Source organism: Passer montanus, unplaced genomic scaffold (assembly GCF_014805655.1).
Source record: "Passer montanus isolate IOZ18808 unplaced genomic scaffold, ASM1480565v1 scaffold34, whole genome shotgun sequence".
Classification (NCBI taxonomy): domain Eukaryota; kingdom Metazoa; phylum Chordata; class Aves; order Passeriformes; family Passeridae; genus Passer; species Passer montanus.
Genome location: NW_024368152.1, coordinates 3,934,119 through 3,953,141, shown reverse-complemented (window position 1 = coordinate 3,953,141; position 19,023 = coordinate 3,934,119). Strand labels below are relative to the sequence as shown.

At 36.1% G+C, this 19,023-nt stretch overlaps 1 protein-coding gene across 1 annotated transcript in view; it reads right to left on the bottom strand.

Annotated features, from left to right (window-relative positions):
- SNTG2 (syntrophin gamma 2) overlaps window positions 1-19,023 on the bottom strand; it is a 211,279-nt gene that overhangs the window by 100,363 nt on the left and 91,893 nt on the right. The window contains exons 3-4 of the mRNA XM_039715645.1: window positions 6,096-6,152; window positions 5,954-6,011 (exon numbers count right to left, since the gene is read on the bottom strand). Of these exons, the coding sequence (XP_039571579.1) occupies window positions 5,954-6,011; window positions 6,096-6,152 (115 nt within the window). The remainder of the gene's footprint in view (window positions 1-5,953; window positions 6,012-6,095; window positions 6,153-19,023) is intronic.

Genomic DNA, 19,023 nt, shown 5'->3' with positions numbered 1-19,023 from the left:
GACCTTAAATACATTCTTACTAGGTTGAATAGAAAAAATTTCCTGAATTAGAGATCAAAATACTTTGTTTTTACTTGTTGAGTGATCTTCAACAGTTCATTAAGATTTTCCTTCTATTAAGAGATTCTGCCTTTCATAGTCTTGAGAAGGCCTGTCTAGTCTTGAGAAGGCAACAGTTAAAAAGAAATTGAAGATGTTAAGAGTGTTCTTCCATGCCTTCTGAAAATAAGTTTAGAGATGGAGGCATAGGTCCATGAGAAAGAACAATGAGTATGCTAACTTCATATCATTAGCCTTCTAATAATAAAGGAAAATAACACTATCAAAGATAAAATATTTATATAAAATAAGACTAATGCTAAAACAAAACCCTGGATACATTTTTAAGTGATATTTGGCAATAATGTCCAAAAATTAAACACCACCCAGTTTCTTATATGCTAATGAGGCCTTATGTTCTAATGAGGCTATATATTCAAAGATAGTCTTGTATTCAGTCTTCACCTTCATTAGCACAAGGTGTAACAAATTTTGGATCCTTTCTGGCTTCTTTATAAACCTAAATACCTCTGCTTACCCTTAACTCATCCTTAATATTGAGCTGGCTGTCTCAGTGGAATGAATCTCCAAGGCTGATGAAACTAAGGTGTATACAGCTGCAGGGATGAAGAACATCAGCTGTGGATAGAACCATGCTGTGCAGCTCGGTGCAATCTCACATCATGCCCACAAGCTCATTCAGACTAGGTAGGGTTACTGTGCTTGTACCCTTTTGGTGACAAGTCAACACCAAAACCCAAAAATATACCCATGGAGGAGGTATCACAGACAATTTCACACCGAACCATCTTTGGCGTGCAAAACTCTTAAAAGCCCTCATCAAACTGGTGCCATGTCCTGAATGCAGGAGCCAGGATGTGATATTTGGACATAGTCTGTGTTTGCAGAGCACACAGTTTTAAACCAAGAATGTTTCAGTTGCTGAATGTCTGGAGTTCATTCCAATCCTGGACAGCATCAGTTAGGAATGGACTTAGCATAAAACAGAAGATTTTTCAACACAGCAGAACGTGAGTTATGAGTCAGCTTTTGCTATAGAAGATGGGAAAATACATTCAAAATAAGATTTTAATTAATTTTGGCTCCTAAGGGAGATTTTTTTGAAACTGGCACAATGCAAACTAACCCTATTCTATTGCACTTTATTTAATTTTATTTACCTATTTTCATCATGGCTCATGAGCTGAACCCACTGCTCTGTTTCATCATCATGCTTGTCAGACTCCACATATTACCTGAGCTATGAGCAGAACTTGCAGCAGTAGTCAAATTATTGCAAAAGGTCCCACAAAATGAAAAGTTGCATCAGATAAATATGTGATTGTTAACTGGATAATTCTGCAATAAAACAGTACTTTGATGTTTAAACAACCAGAATTTCCAATATTATATGTGGTAAGTTATTTGTACTAGGATGAGCTTAGATTTCAAAATCCATTCATTTTTACAACCTCCCCCATCTAGATTCTACAAACTCATAAAGAATCTTCAGTAATTAAAAATGGAAATACACAGAGAAAGATGCAAACACATGAAATCTTGTACACTTTATCTCCATATATAGCATTTGAAGATTTTCTGCAGTATTTTTTAATCGATCTGATGGATTCACTGTACAAAAAGAATGCCTGACTGATATGATTACTTCCAACCTCTGGACATTCCATTACATAGCTCTAAGAATAGGCATCTACATTTATTTGACTTTAAGTCCACAGCACTATTTGCCTTAAGTAAATTGTTAATATGATTATAGCACATATATAAAAATATAACACACCTAAAAACTAATAGCAAATCACCAATCAATGTACAACGAGTACAAAGCACTCCATCTTAAGCCTGTTCCAAAAGGAAAAAACCAAAACAATACTGCATTAAATTACATTTTAAAAAAAACCAAACCAGCCTGAATCAGGCTTCTAGAATATTACTGAGAAGTTTCAACATTAATAATTCTTTCCATAATCTGGGAGATTATCAGCAATATTGTTAATACCCTGAGTCAACTGATGTTTTGATTTATGGATAGGAAAACCACCTGGTTTTGGAAGTGAAATAACTTCCTATGGGATAAAAATTACTCTGTGGGTAATTATACCACTTTACTCTTGAGTTTATAACTCAACATTACGTTTTAAAGTTTGCATTTACTTTTTTTTCATTCTGTCTGGCACAGAACTTTCCTCCTTCTGCAATTAACTTTAGCAAATTTCCTATGGGATAAAAATTACTCTGTGGGCAATGATACCACTTTACAACTCAACATTACGTTTTAAAGTTTGCATTTACTTTTTTTCATTCTGTCTGGCACAGAACTTTCCTCCTTCTGCAATTTACTTTAGCAAAAGTTTTAGAGGTAGGAAAAAGAATGTAATCCTTGCTAAAATGGAAGACAGAATCAATAGAAAAGCATAGAATGCCAAACTTGGTGATGAGTCATTTGAATTAGCAAAACTTGCTCTAATACTGTTGAGGAGGATGTGCTCAGGAAAAACTCAGTGTATTTTTTACTGTGATTTGCAATACATTGGATATCAGTCTCCAGCACTGAGTGACCAATTAATATTGTATACCAAAAATGTAAAATTATGATCTTGAACTGAGTTCCTGTGTATGATTCAGTGAACTTGTTCAGGAAAGAAGAGTGATCTAGAATAACTTAATTTGAAATTTATTAACACAGTGATCACAGCTGAGATCACTGTGTTAATAAATTTCAGGTCAAAACTATAAGAATAGTATTTATAAGCACTGCTGCTATGGATGTGCTTCTGTGGAATAATGAAATGAAACCCTATTGAAATGTTCATCCTATTTCACAAACTGAAGCACAAATGCTGTCAGCTGATGCTTAGGTCAGTACCAACAAAATCACTTATCCAATGTTTGAAAAAATTCAACAGTACAAAAATAGACAACTAATTACTTTAGATAGCACAAAGTTTATAGAGATCTAAAAAAGAAACACCTGTTTTATTCTATTATGCTTCTACCTTTGGTACTAAAAATAGTACTACATCCATACAAAGTAAGGTTGTAAACATTATTTCATTTTTCATAAAAAGTATCACAAATTATCAACCATTTTAGGAAATCAGCTCTTCAGTTATTAAGGAGAATTTTACTCATGTACATTCAGGCATTTTACTCAAGTACAGAAAACAGTAAAATGCCTGATAAGAAATTGCTTTTTTTATCAGGTAAATTATTTATTTTCTAATGTTACTGCACCATAAAGCCTTTTTTATTTTTTAAAATTCACTGTATTTGCTTGAAGCAACAATGAATCTCACTGCTTAACTAAAAGCCACTCTTAAAGCCAGCCAATCTGTTTCACTGTTATTAGTACCTTGTGTAATGAAAGTCCATGGGTGATTTATCTACATTATGAATATACAGATTTTCAGACCAAAACTTAGTTTTAGATAAATCTGCACCTGTCTCATCTCTTCATCATGTAGAACACTTCTTCTCATTATATTAAACCTTTAAAGATATTCTTTTTTATGTAAGTACATCTGTATTTTGATATGTGTCTGTGTATCAATATTATATTGTATAAATGGAGAGAGTGCACATAATTATAGAACACTTCTTTTCCCTTAAATAATATTGCTAGATTGTTTTCTCTTACATTAAGACACTAGAATCTTAAACCAGAAATATTGCCTCAATGTCACCTGTGAGATAAATTCAGACACGTTCTCTTACTTAGTTTCCAGTTATATATAATACTAGAAGAGTAATACTGTGCATAGCCTTTGTTATTATCTTCCTCCTGTACTGAATAACAGCACCTCTCTTGAGATTTGTGAGATCACATATTAAAAAAAAAAAAAAGAAAAATATTTGCAGTATAAGAAGGTTGAGTACTTCTGAAATTCTTCTGAAAATCTTTTAATGATTTTAAAAATATTCATTTTCTGGAAGAAACAAATGAACAAAAACTCCACTCTATTTTCTCTTGCACAGAAATTCAGTAACTGGAATGTGAGTGCTGTAAGCCATGTGCCCCAAAAAGCATTTCTATCTCAGATCTCTGATCTTTAGCACCTGCAGCACTACCTGAATCACAGACTCACTCAGGCTAGAAGGGTGTAGGAGCTAACTGGAACCTGCCTGACTACTTCCTTCATTCCTTGCCACGTGTGTCAATGTCTTCATTCCATTCACTGATCCAGCCAGGATGGAGGAGCTAAATGGAACCTGCCTGACTATTTCCTTTATTCCTTACCACGTGTGTCAATGTCTTCATTCCATTCACTGATCCAGCCAGGAATATTGCATGTGGGTGTGCTGTGATACAGCACTGCCCCTGGTTATAATCACTACTGATTTTGGAGTTTCCTCACACAAAAGATTATAAGATATTAAAACAAATACATTCTGTTGAGTGATTTACAAATTTGAAGTAAAAAGATGACCTCACAAAATTGTTGTTGCATTTGTTTCTCTACAAATAAATACAGATAAAGAAAAACTACTCACAATGTACAAAACTTTGAATGGAAGTATTCTATACACAAACTCACTACTAACCTTGGTTGAGAGTACTGTGCCCTAAGAGACCAGGACACAGCTTTCCTTGTTGGAGATTGATTTTCTGAATTACTTCCCTTTGATCTGAATGTTTATATTAATTTATTGTTATTATTTTCATGCACATTTTCTTGGTATTGCTTATTATACTGTGTATTTAAGGAGCATATCACTGTTCCATATACAGTAATACAGTTGATATAAAAACATCTTTTCTTCACTGCAGAAAAAATACTATAAAAAGAAATGCAAGTACTGTACACAGGAAACTTGAAGCAGTGTTTCCAATAGGATACAGGCATAGACAACCCATTCAATATTCATGAAGTACCAGATGAAATCAGGTATTAATTTCAAGTAAAAACAGGACCCTCTGAAGAAAATGCAGAGGAGGAAAATCAGCACAGTATGTGACCTAGTAAAGTGTGAGTCTAAACATGGTGCCAAGCAAATGTGCTTAATCTCCATTACAGTAAAGTAGGAAAAGAGCCTGATGAATTAAAAAGGTCATGTCAGCAGCTTTGAGACCTTTAAGGAGCAGGACATGCACTGAGGATCACAGTCTTCGTCTTCTTTTGAAGAAAAGGTTATATGAAATGGGTAGATTTATACTAGGGAAGAGAGGAAACACATAGAAGCTTTGGAAGACAACAAATCTGAAAACATACAAAATAATGCCTCAGAAAACAAAAGAACAAGCTTATCCCCATGTGTACATCCATCAGAGAAGAGAACATTATCATCTAAGATTTTGATCATCTAAGACCCTTAGTTCATGTTGCAAGGCACTGCCCACCTACATGCAACTTTTCCTCACTAAAGAGACCCTGTGTTTTCCAGACCGGTTCTCCAATTTGGCAAGTTCAGTTTCAGGTCTGAAAAGATTTCTCCACATGCAACTTTTCCTCACTAGAGCCCCTTTGTTTTCCAGACCAGTTCTCCAATTTGGCAAGTTCAGTTTCAGGTCTGAAAAGATTTCCCAAAGGTTCCTTTTGCTAGATAAATGTCGATATAATACTTAACAGGGGTAGACTGTATGGATTTGGATGTTGGGTTATCTGCACCATAATAAACATTACCAGTTACTCTCTGCAGGCACCTAGGCACAGTTAGTCATACCATATGGCAATGAATTATTGTGTGGGAAAAAAACCAAACAACTAGTTTGTACTTTTTTCCGTCCTCTGCATTATAAAAGCTAAGTATATCAATAGATTTCCTCCATCATACTTATGTTTTTGCAAGTCACTTGAAATATTTTGTTTGGAACATAACTGTCTTACTGAAATAAAAACAGATTCCTGAAACTATTAATAACTACAGTACTATATAAGTAAATAGCATAAGTTACCTGCTTGGTTTTTAAATATTTTTGATATGACGACAGGCACTTTGTGCTCAGCACCACCCTGTAAGAGAGAGATATTAACCATGAGATCTCAAGACTGAAGTGGTCATACTGAAATTTAAAAGAAAAGAGATGTTACCCATACCTTTATGCTTAAGCCCAAGCCACCAACTGGTTGTCTACGAAGTGTAACAGTTCTGTGCTTTAAAATATTGTAAAAAAAATAAATTTAGGTGAAAATACAATAGCTGAATGAGCATAAAAGATTTTCCTATGCTCTCATTTAATTAAAAAAATATTCCTAAAAGCAGCCTAGAATCAGTTATTATCACAGTGATCAGTTCTGAAGTATCATTTAACATTGATTTATAGGCAATTAATTCCTTATCACAGAGTGTAGAGCTTGAATTGTAGAAAAAATAAATTTAGGTGAAAATACAATATCTGAATGAGTATAAAAGATTTTCTTAGGGTCTCATTTACTTAAATATTCCTAAAAGCAGCCTAGAATCAGTTATTATCAGAGTGATCAGTTCTGAAGTATCATTCAACATTGATTTATAGGCAATTCCTCATCACAGAGAGCAGAACTTGTGAGTTGTGTATGCAGACTTTAGCATGCCTTTCTATCTCTGAAGTGATAGTCTTCCTGAACAGAAATTTGTACATACTTTTCCTTTGAACAGTGATCAGTTCTGAAGTATCATTTAACATTGATTTATAGGCAATTAATTCCTTATCACAGAGTGTAGAGCTTGTGAGTTGTGTATACAGACTTTAGCATGCTTTTCTATCTCTGAAGTGATATTCTTCCTGAACAGAAATTTGTACATACTTTTCCTTTGAAGAACTCAGATATGTGCATTTTCATAGCTATTGTGTATGCATACTTGTTCTAATTTTTCAACCAAAGATACCAGTGCTTTCTAGTCTACATCTTCAGATCTCTATTTTTTTGTAGCATATGCTGAAAAACTTTTAGTAATAGTCCACTTCAAATGCTTAATTTTTCATTTCAGATTTAAGTGCATAAGGAAGATAAACCTTTATCAATATTTTTCTAAAGAAACCTATCATATGTTCAACAGTATGCTGAATTTGACGTTTCAATAATGTGTAACTCATGGTGCCTGACAACATAATGATAGCATTTAATGTGTTGACAATAATTATACAGTAGATGGGAGCATTTTTTGGAACACACTGAACAGTATGGATGGAATGCAATCTTTACAGTAATTCCTGAACATATAAGATATTTTTTTTTCTTTCTCTGTGCATTAGAAATAGTAGAGGATTACTCCTATATGTATACTTTCTGTCCAAGTGTTTTACAATTTCACCAATTCAGATAAATCCAAATTTTTATTTTAGCAACCAAGACCATAATCTTATGATAACAAGTTATTTTCATATAGTTATCTTTTTATGTAACACTCATCATTCTAGATATATGTTCATATCAACTCGGGGGAACAGTATGCTGAATTTGACGTTTCAATAATGTGTTACTCATGGTGCCTGACAACATAATGATAGCATTTAATGTGTTGACAATAATTATACAGTAGATGGGAGCATTTTTTGGAACACTGAACAGTATGGATAGAATGCCATCTTTACAGTAATTTCTGAACAGATAAGATAATTTTTTTCTTTCTCTGTGCATTAGAAATTACTCCTATATGTATACTTTTTGTCCAAGTGTTTTACAATTTCACCAATTCAGATAAATCCAAATTTTTATTTTAGCAACCAAGACCATAATCTTATGATAACAAGTTATTTTCATATAGTTATCTTTTTATGTAACACTCATCATTCTAGATATATGTTCATATCAACTCGGGGGAAAAAACCAATATATCTGGAATTTCAGTCTCACTTTAGGTGGATAAAAATAATTCATATGGTAAGAAAATTAGGAATTGTTTAATACATTTTCAAAATTGCTTCTGTTCCAATGAATACTGTACTACACTAGTCTACACAAAAATTGAAAACTGCTGCATTATGAACATGGCACCTGACATGTCAAAAGGCTTATACAATTCAATTTCAGCTGATATGATTCACTTTCTTTGAAATCCATGCTAATGCAAATTTTTTCATAGGTTTTTTATTCACTTCGAACTGCATCATAACTTTTTATCAAAATGATCACACTCGCTGACAAAGCTCAGATCTGATCCAAATCAGAATACATCCCTAACTTTGAATGCACTCAGTGACTCACTCCCAAGAGATGCTTTCCAGGAACTAATGACTGTCTGCTTACTTAATTCTTGCTTTACTCCACTTATACTCACACCTTGAAAATATGTTATCCTAATATATCCCAACACAAGGAGGAGACAATGGAATAAATATTTTAACATTTTAGTTTGCTTTAGCACGATCACGCAACAAATAGAAAGCTGCTACGTGAATAGCTTTAGAAGTTTTATTAAAAAGACAAGTAGGGTACTACTTATTGGCATCTTATATTTTCAAATAGAGTTAACATACATTTATATGCTTGATAGGCAGTCCTATGAAGCAATCTATTTGCATAACATTGGTATAATCTTGATATTTCTATTTAAATAGTTCATAGTATTGCTTATTACAGGTATTCAAATATTGCTATTAAAAGAAGATATTAAATTAATACTTAAATGATCCCTACATAACAGCTTATTAAAGGTTACTTTTAAAAGCTGCAAAAACCTTTTTTCAAGATGTTCAAATTGCAAAGTGAAATGCTAAAAGCTGAGCATAATTAAGTATAATGATCAAGATCATTTACATAAATTTATTTCAATTCTATGATCATTTATAATTTGCTATTACTAGAAAAAAGCTTTCTTGTCCTGTTTGTTTTTTCTAAGGAAACATTAATAGCTGCTGTCTGAAAATGGACAGTCAGCTCAGTAGACTTTAGGTCTGAATCATTCCTGAATTTGTTATGCAAGACAAAATTTCATGACTATAAAATTTGGACTGAAACCCACAGTAGCTTTGCAAGTAACTATGAAAGAAAGCTCTACTCCAAAACATCTTGCCAAAATTGAACTGCAATATTTGTGGGGAAATAAACAAACCTATCTTTTTGTGACATTAATGTCCTGCACATATGCAGCTGAAAACCCAGTCAAACAAACAACTTATTTCACTTTCTGGTTGCCTGCAGGCTAGATATAATTTTTCTTTCCAGATGAATTTATTTATGGTTTTAGAGTGAAGTGAGAGTGACATTTGTATCAGTGTTAAAAAAAATAAATACAGTGCTATAGTTGACTGTGTAATTTTACTTCATTATAGGCAAGGAAAACTCTTTAGACAGTCTTACTAATTATAAATCTGAACAGCAAAGCTGAAATTAGCATTTTTTTAATTAACCTTTTTTGCTTTTTAACTAGCATTTTATTTTGTTCAATAGTATCTACAGTTTCTTGAAACTCTTTATTCTCATGGGTTCCAAAGCACCCGATGTGTACTCTGTAACAATCACTCATTACAGGTGTGCTACCAAGCAGAAGCAATTACGCACCCCCCCATGGCACAACAGCCTGTTTTGTTTCCTTTTTCTAGGAGATTACAGGGCAGAGTAGTAACTCACATAAAACTTCAGGATGCATTTGAATATACAGAACATAAAAAATAAAACTGTAATTTGCAGGATTCCAATAAGGAATACTCCTATATTTTGAGACCTTTTGTTGTTGCAAGCTGTCAACTGGTGAGGCAGAAAATTTCAGGTACTCCAAGAATTATGTCAGACAGGGAATATATTGAAAAGCAGATACAACAGAAAATTTTATCCATATAAGATGCAGACACCATTCACAAGAGCACTATTTCAAAAACTCTATAAAGAAGAGACCACTTGGTAACAGGTGCAGTGCTGCTTATATCAGCTAAAATTAATAATATAGCTGAAAAAATTGCTATACCTTTATTAGCTGCAAACTGAATAAGACTTTCAAATATAATGGGAAGAACTTTATGGTCAAATACTCATCTTTTAGTAAGAGATCTCTCCACAGAAGACTTACTAGATTCTGTTAAAAAACAACGATAGAAATTTTATGTCTGGGAAGGTCTTTTATGTCTTGTTATTTGCTCATAGGAAGCAGTATGACTGGAGCTTAATGGGCAATATGAGAAGGCAATTCAGTGCTTATTTCTGTTGCTCTGTTTTAGGAAGATTTTATATCCACCTATAGGACAATGCTTACCTAATATGTCATTATTACCAGGTTGCTAATACCCAGGACTGGCACTTGTGGCAAAAGACCTCTCATAAGAAAAAACTATTATATCTATCTTCCTATCTGTCTAAATTAATAATGTACTATGGGGATTTCAGAAGAAGATTCTGCTTAAAGCACTCCAAAATCATTGATATAAAGAGACATTTTTGAAAAAAGACTGTGTGTACAATATTTTACTTTTTTGTTCCAGTCTGCATGCAAATATTAATGAATACATATATTATTTCCAAGCATCAAACTGAAGTAGACAGCAGAAAAGGCTGGAGCACTTCACACAGTCCATGTTCTTCAGGTTTTGTAGAAACTGTTCTAGGAAACAAGCCCATTCACAATCACTAGGACAGGTTGGCAGAGACAGATCAACATTTAATTTGTTCTTTTCCCTTCTACTTATCAGTAAGACTACTGTGATGACCCCTCCCAGTGTCCTCCTGGACTGTCCTGTCCCCATAGCAAGGAGGTCAAGTGGGGAACCCCTGTGCTGACTTGTGTCCTGCATGGGCATCCTTCCTTCTGCAGGACCTGGATGCTGACAGCATTAAATTTGGTGGGAGAAACTCTCTTAAGGTCATACACACTTACGAGCTGGGCAGAGCTGCCAAGGTCACACCTCCTCGTGTTCCCAATAACAGCCTTGGGGGTAACTAAGCTGAGCACTGCCCCAGTGTGACAGTGTCACTTCCTCTCCATCTTTTGGCTCCACTGACCATTAGCATTACAAGGTCAAATCCCTTTAAACAACTCCACTTGTTAGCCTGAGTCTGTGCCCATGGGATAAGAGTAGTTGAGCTAAGCTCTGCAGATATCAACATTGCTATGTTCCTTATACTGCTTCAGACAGATATTAGCAAAAATGGGTCAACCAATTATTATCCACAGTAATGTTCATAACAATGCCCACATCAACAAATCCCATGGAATGGAGGGGCACCAAGAGGCTCAGTACCATGACACATCATCAAAATCACCAGTTAAGACAAAAATCACTGGTCTTCACTCAAGGGGACTAGTAACCTTTACTTCACCCAGAAAAAGAACATTTGTAAATTATAAATTATATGTTTGATATAATAAAACATATATCAAACATATATTATGTTTGATAAATAGCCATAACTAAATGCACCTGAGCCTATCTAGTCCCCACACTCAAACCACAACAAACTGTGACCTTAATAGATAACAGACTAGTCCTTGGACACAAAAAGTGGATAAACAAGAAGATAGGAAAAAGTGAACAAAGAGAACAAAGAAATAATTTCTGCATTATTTACAGGATTTTTAAAAAATAAATTTATTCCTACTTCCAAATTTGCATCTGGTATTTATTGGAAGAGGTAGCCTCAGAAGTTCTCCTTATTTGTTGAAAGTAAGATGTCAAATTAACTACAGATACTACAGGGCAGGTTTGTTATAAAAAAAAATGCAGAGTTTGCCATCCAAGCCCTTGGGAAACATACAGGGGAAAGGAAAAAGCAAAACAAGAAAGTGCAATAATAAGACTTAAAAAGAAGCCTGTAACCTGTCCACATGGATACACGAAGAAACAGTCTGATAGCTGAAGGGGTAATAAGATAAATTTGTTCTGGTTTCACTTGGCATAGAGTTAGCTTTCTTCTCTTAACATGTCAGCCATATGTTCCTTTTCTTAGCAACTCTTGACAGATACCATGAGGAATTTATAAGATAGGAAATGACTGAAGAAACAGATCTTGTAAGAATGTGAGACCCAGTAAAATATATCATAAAAGGCAGATATCCTGCTCGTTGTTACACATCCCAAAAGAAGAAAAGAGGATGTGGTGAGCAAGGATATGCTGAAATTCTTCAGGAAATTTTCTCCTCAAGATGGAGAGTTGCCATGATGAGGGTTTTCTCAGCTCACAGCCTCCACCTCTCCAAACCTTGAGTTTCCTTAGCAAATAGTTCAACATGTATTTAGCATTTTGTCAAATAGATATTTCCATTTCTGCTCATATAACCGTCTCACTTATTGGCAGCAAAAGTCAACCTACCCAGTGGCTGCAGGCTGCTGTGCATCTGCTGGCTGACTGTGGCAGGATGCCTACCACCCCTGCTCTACCACAGACAGCTGGTGCATATAGAAGAGATAACCCAGGGGCTAAAAGGCCCAGCAAGGGGTCATCTCTGGTGCCAAAAGAGCTCAGACCTCAGCTAAGAATCAACATCTTAGTCTGGAGAGCAGATGTGGGAAGGGATAAAAGAAATATTCTTGACTAAGAGAAAATGTTTTACTATTAGTAACTATAAAAGACACACAAGATATCACAGAGGCAGAAGTCTCTTACACCCTGAAGCATTTGAGACTTCTCCTTGGAGTTTGGATGCAAATCCAAGGTTACTTCCCTCTGGGGATTGAGGGAAAGGATCTTGATCCTGCTGGCTGGCTGACTGTGGCAGGATGCCTACCACCCCTGCTCTACAACAGACAGCTGGTGCATATAGAAGAGATAACCCAGGGGCTAAAAGGCCCAGCAAGGGGTCATCTCTGGTGCCAAAAGAGCTCAGACCTCAGCTAAGAATCAACATCTTAGTCTGGAGAGCAGATGTGGGAAGGGATAAAAGAAATATTCTTGACTAAGAGAAAATGTTTTACTATTAGTAGCTATAAAAGACACACAAGATATCACAGAGGCAGAAGTCTCTTACACCCTGAAGCATTTGAGACTTCTACTTGGAGTTTGGATGCAAATCTAAGGTTACTTCCCTCTGGGGATTGAGGGAAAGGATCTTGATGTGTGCCCCACTAACAATTGCATGGTAAGATACACTGAATCCTAAAATACATTATTTCTTCACTAGCTGTAACATTAAATAGGTGCCTTCAACCTCACACTGTATACACCTACTAGTAGTTTCTCTTTTTAGCCTTATTCCTGTTCAGTATTAGTTTAAGTCTTATGTCTGTCAGTTTTTTGTCTATTAAACTAATAATTCATTGTATAATAGATTGAATCAGCCATCATTAAAGAACTTGCAGACAAGAGTGGGTTTTGAGGTGCTGAACACCTCAATAAAGCTACTGCTTGCTGCCAGGGGAAAAGGAAAGGACTTATCTAAACCCCTACTTCTATTCATAACACTTACTTTTCTTGTAGAAATATGGATTTAAAAGTACAATAGGGGCTTCTCTTGCCAATATTATTTCCAGATGGAATTCAAAAGAAACACCATACTGAGGAGAGCAGGTATATCCAGCACACTAACAATTGCATGGTAAGATACACTGAATCCTAAAATACATTATTTCTTCACTAGCTGTAACATTAAATAGGTGCCTTCAACCTCACACTGTATACACCTACTAGTAGTTTCTCTTTTTATCCTTGTTCCTGTTAAGTATTAGTTTAAGTTTTATGTCTGTTAGTTTTTTGTCTATTAAACTAATAATTCATTCTATAACAGATCATTAAAGAACTTGTAGACAAGAGTGGGTTTTGAGGTGCTGAACACCTCAATAAAGCTACTGCTTGCTGCCAGGGGAAAAGGAAAGGACTTATCTAAACCCCTACTTCTATTCATAACACTTACTTTTCTTGTAGAAATATGGATTTAAAAGTACAATAGGGGCTTCTCTTGCCAATATTATTTCCAGATGGAATTCAAAAGAAACACCATACTGAGGAGAGCAGGTATATCCAGCACACTAACAAGACATAGTGCCAGATTATGGTTAACCACTAAGCCTAACAATATAGGCATCTACATGACAAGGCTAGAACCACATAGCCTTATGCTAATATGTAAAGATACATAATAGATGATACAAGCACACCAGATGAACTGCAATGCAAACACCTAGGACTGGAACAGAGATTCCTTCTTCTAGTATATGGCAGTCAGGATCAAAGAATACTTGACTATAAGCCAGAAAGTGTTGCCATCTTATTGCAAAGGTTTCGTACCTTCTCAGTGATATCTCATGGGCAGCTCCTTACAGCACTGTCTCCTTCTTCTTCTCAGCACAGCCAACAAACTCCATCGTACATCTCAACCAACCAACCTGCTCTTTTACAATACCCTTCCTAATTTGATCCAGCTGTGGCCTATTAAGGGCAGGCTTGTTCTTAATGCTTGATAATTGGCACAGCTGTTACTCCTTAGGGGCCAGATTACCTTCACCACTATCTCTATTCTCCTACATTCTATCTATCCACAAGAAAGCACTGAGTTTTGATTGCTGCTTCCTTTCTCACTGCTGTTACTGCTTATGTATGTCCTGAGTATATTAAAATATGAGTGCAGCATGAGAAAAATGTAAATATCACACAGTTAGCCACAGTCTAATTGAACATGCCATTTCCACAAGTCCTTAATACTGTCCTCTCAGGAAACTGTAACCATAATCATCTTATCATTAACCAGGTAAACAACCAAAGACTGCTTTGAAAAATAATGAAGCAGCTTTTCTGTAAAACTACACTGGGAGTGGGGTCTGAATTAAAGAACTTTATTGAGAGTGGGATTTGCTATACTGTTGGTTATAATGTCTGGTTTCCAGGAAAAGCTTTTTTTTCATGGATGTCTGTACAAACTTTAGTTACAAGACTGGATCATTTTTAATAGCCTTCTATATTCTTAGAAATAGTGGCATTGTTCAAAAATACAGTGTAACTCATTAAATGGAAAAAATATTGAGATAATGTAAACATAGGTCAAGAAAGAAAGACACAAATTTGTCCTCCATGGTAATAACACATATAAGGCCCTGTGTCAAGACATGGTAATACTTTTCCCATTGAAAATTAATTGATTAATTTCAATTTAAATGGCATCCTGTAACAACAAATTATAGCTAAATTCTGCCAGAATACAGATTTTCTCAGAGTAATGCCAATCTGCATTCAAGTTTGCACAGCCTTTCACGGCTATAATGAAGATGAGCAACAGAGGCTGAGCCCATCAATATCCCAAATACTGCTCCTGGAAAGCCTCATGCTTCCATCACAGTCAAAGAGTTTGTTCCTAACTGCTGAAAGTTTTAAGCTGCTACAAGATCTCTCACAATGTCTAAGCTACAATTTACCAGTCCTGACACTGTCATAACTTCAAGTGTAATAGACTTATTGAAATTTCAATTAAAGGACACATATATTTATGTATATGTGTGGCTTATCAAAGTTGTGATGCCTTTCTTTTATCTTGTTGGTATGAGCACTCACCCTTAGCTGGACTCTTTCCACATTTCAGGATGAGATTGCTTTTCAGGGATATTCAAAGTGTCCTTTGCATTCTTCTGTTCTATTTAGCAGCCTTTTTAAAAGCTGCTAAATTCTTTCTATCTTTAACAATAAAGTTTTTTTGTCATACTGAAAAATACTCATATTTATTTTGTGATGCAAACTTCTAACTGTTCTCAGATTGGCAGCAAGACAAGCATATGATCTGTCATAATACAGTTCCTAAGGAATTACTTGATAGTTATCTTCTAAGTATCTAGGTCAGCTTTCCAGAGCATGAAAAACAAATAACAAATGGTTAAATAATGTATTTTCTCCATACAAATGATCTTAGCTTCAAAAGGAAGACTCTTAATCATTCATGTGATGCTTAAAACAAGATAGAAAAAAAAGATAGAAAAAATATAGAAATTGGTCATTATTAGCTTTTTTTAAAAAAAGCAATAAAACAAATACCACATCAGCAATGATAGAACAGTCACTGGGCAAATTGCAATATTAGCAGTTCTTGAGACAGAAATTTTCTTGTGTTAAAAAAACAAACAAACAAAAACTTCTAGACTTTTTTGCAGATCTGTTCCCTAGAGGTTTTCTAAGGTAACATTCTTCTGTGTCATTATTAACATCTGAGTTATAAAGGAAAAGCCATAGTAATCTCATCAGGGATTTGAACAGTACTTTCAGACACCGTTTCTATTTTTTTATCAACAAAACAACTAATCTTGCTGCTTTCTTCCTTATTCACCTATTTTACTTCATTCTAAGACACAGCTTGTGAAGCTGGAACATCGAGTATCCAGCATAGAAAGGTTTTTGTTATACTGTTTCTATTGGACTCAAATAAGGCTCTGAGGAGTCCCCTACTGATCAAGATGCCATCCACCTGCATTCAAAAACTCTTTGCCTGACCCCTAACCAACTAAGAGAAAAATTAGCTTTGTGAGAAGGACCAATTTTGATTAAAAAAAAAGGACTGATTTCTGTTCTTTTTTTTTTACAAAAATAAAATACAAAATAAATGAAAGAAAGTGCTTATGAAAAGAGGAGAGCATAAAACTGTGCACTGTCAACAGAAGGATGAAGCAATATACATAGATGAAAACCAAAGAATATTAAGGATGAGGTACTCTATGTAAGAAAATAATTTTAGCAGATAAAGTGAGAAAGAGTCAAAGTACAGTAATATCTTCATGAAGTATAAAGTTTAAAAATTAATGCCTTTCAGTTTATCCTTTAACTAAAATTGATCACTCTCTGTCTGTCATGCAATTCATTTATTTCTCTGAGTATTGTTTAACTTTAAATCTGGAGGGAAAAATATCTTCTGTTAAAAATACTTGACAGAAAGGGAAATCTGTCTATTTATTTTCAAATCACCATTTCTGTCAATACTTTTGTGCTTGGATTCTATGAGTGTGCACCAACTCGTGAATCACAGAATGAGTCAGTTTGGAAAGAACCACAGTGGGTCATCTGGACCAATCCCCCCGCTCAAGCAGGGTCATCCCACAGCACATGGCACAGGATTGTGTCCAGGCAGTTCTTTAATATCTCCAGGGAAGGAGCATCCACAACCCTTCAGGGCAATCTGTTCCAGCGCTCAGTTACCTTCCTAGGGGGATGCTGTGAGAGACAGTGACAAAAGCCTTACTGAAGTTGGAGTTCAGCTGTTATCCATCCAGGTAGCTGTTTCATCATAGTGGGCAATCGGGTTGGTCAATCAGGTGACTTACTTTTAGTGAATCCATACTGACTATTCCTGGTCACTTGCTTGTCATCCACATTCATAGAGATGGCCTCCAAAATGAGGCATCCAGTCACCTTTCCACGGATTGAGGTAAGTCTGACTGGCTGGTAGTTCCGTGGATCCTCCTCCTTTCCCTGTTTGAAGAGTGCCATTTGTTGGGGTGCCATTTGTTTTTTTCCAGTCCTCAGGCATCTCTCCTGATTGCCACAACCTTTCAGGGATGATCATGAGCAGCCTTGCTGTCGTATCCAGCATCCCTCATCACTTGGGGGTGGATCCCGTCTGGGCCCCTGAACTTCTGGATGTCAGGTTTACTTAGGTGTTCTCTAAAGCAATTCTCCTTGACCAAGGGAAACTCTGTCTTCCAACAGTCCTTTTTCATGGTTTCTTGGGTCAGAGATTCCAGAGGTCTCATCTTACCAGTGAAGACCAGTGCAAAGGCAGCATTCAGTAATTTTGCCTTTCTTGTCTAGGCAACCCCTTGTGTGAGGATACAAGGCTTGACTCCATTTTCATCAGAAGGCTGATTTATTATGCTATATATTATACTCAGATACTACATTAAAACTATACTAAAAGAACAGAGAGAAAAGAAAATCAGAAGGCTACCAAGACAAGGATAGAATAGAAATCAATAACAAAATCCTGTGACTGCTCACAGCCTTGGCACAGGTGGCTGTGATTGGTCACTAATTGAAAACAATCCACATGGACCAATGAAAGATGCACCTGTTGCATTCCACAGCAGCAGATAGTTATTGTTTACATTTCTTTCCTGAGGCTCTCAGCTTCTCAGGACAGAAAAAATCCTAGCAGAGGATTTTTCACTAAAATATCATAGCTACATGTCTTCTCTGTATCCTCTGTTATGAGTGTCCCCTCTCCACGTAGTAATGGGCTCACATTTTCCTTAGTTTTCCTTTTGTTACTGTTGTATTTTAAAAAGCCTTTCTTGTTGCCCTTGACATCCTTGGCCAGATTTGATTCCAGGTGGAACTTAGGCTTCATTTCATGTGTACTTACTCTGACAACCTCTCTACATTACTTCCAAGTGGTCTGACTGCTTCCATCTCCTCTGCATTTCCTGCTTACACTTGAGTAAGTGTACTGACAAGAGTTCCTTTTTATCCATGCAAGTCTCCTGCCCCATTTGCTCAATTCCTTGCTCACCAGGGTGGTTTGTTCTTGAGTCTGGAGAAAGCGATCCTTCAATATTAACCAACTCTCTGGAACCCTTCCTCCCTGAAAGGCCTGTTCCCATGGGATTCTTCCAAGAAGATCCCCTGAAGAGGCTAAAGGTAGTTCTTTAGCCCTGAAGAGGCTGAAGGTTACAATTTACTTGCTGCCCTCTTCTCCTTGTTCAATACTGAACTTCACAATCTCATGGTCACTGCAGCCAAAGCTGCCCCCAGCCTCCACATCTCCAACAAGGCCCTCCCTGTTTTTTTAGTGTAAGGTCAAGGAGCACACCATTCCTTATGAAAACCTCCACTATCCATGTCAGGGAGTTGCCATCAATGCTTTCCAGGTTCCTCCCATCCTGTTTGTGCTTCATGGTGCTGCTTCTGCAGCCATGCCAGGGTGGTTGAAGTCCCCCACAAGAACCAGAGCCTGTGGCTGTGGGGCTGCTCTGAGCTGCCTGTACAAGGCCTCGTCCACTCCCTCCTCCCGACCAGGAGCCTGTAGCAACCACTCTCAACAGTGCCACTCTTGCTACTCTGCCCTTATACCCTAACTCATAAGCACTCAATTTGCTCATTCATGCACACCAAGACATTCCCCACCCCTGCTACATTCCCTGTTACAAGTGCTGCCTCACAGAGAGGGCAACTCCACCACTGTGATTCTGATGCACCCCTACATTTACAT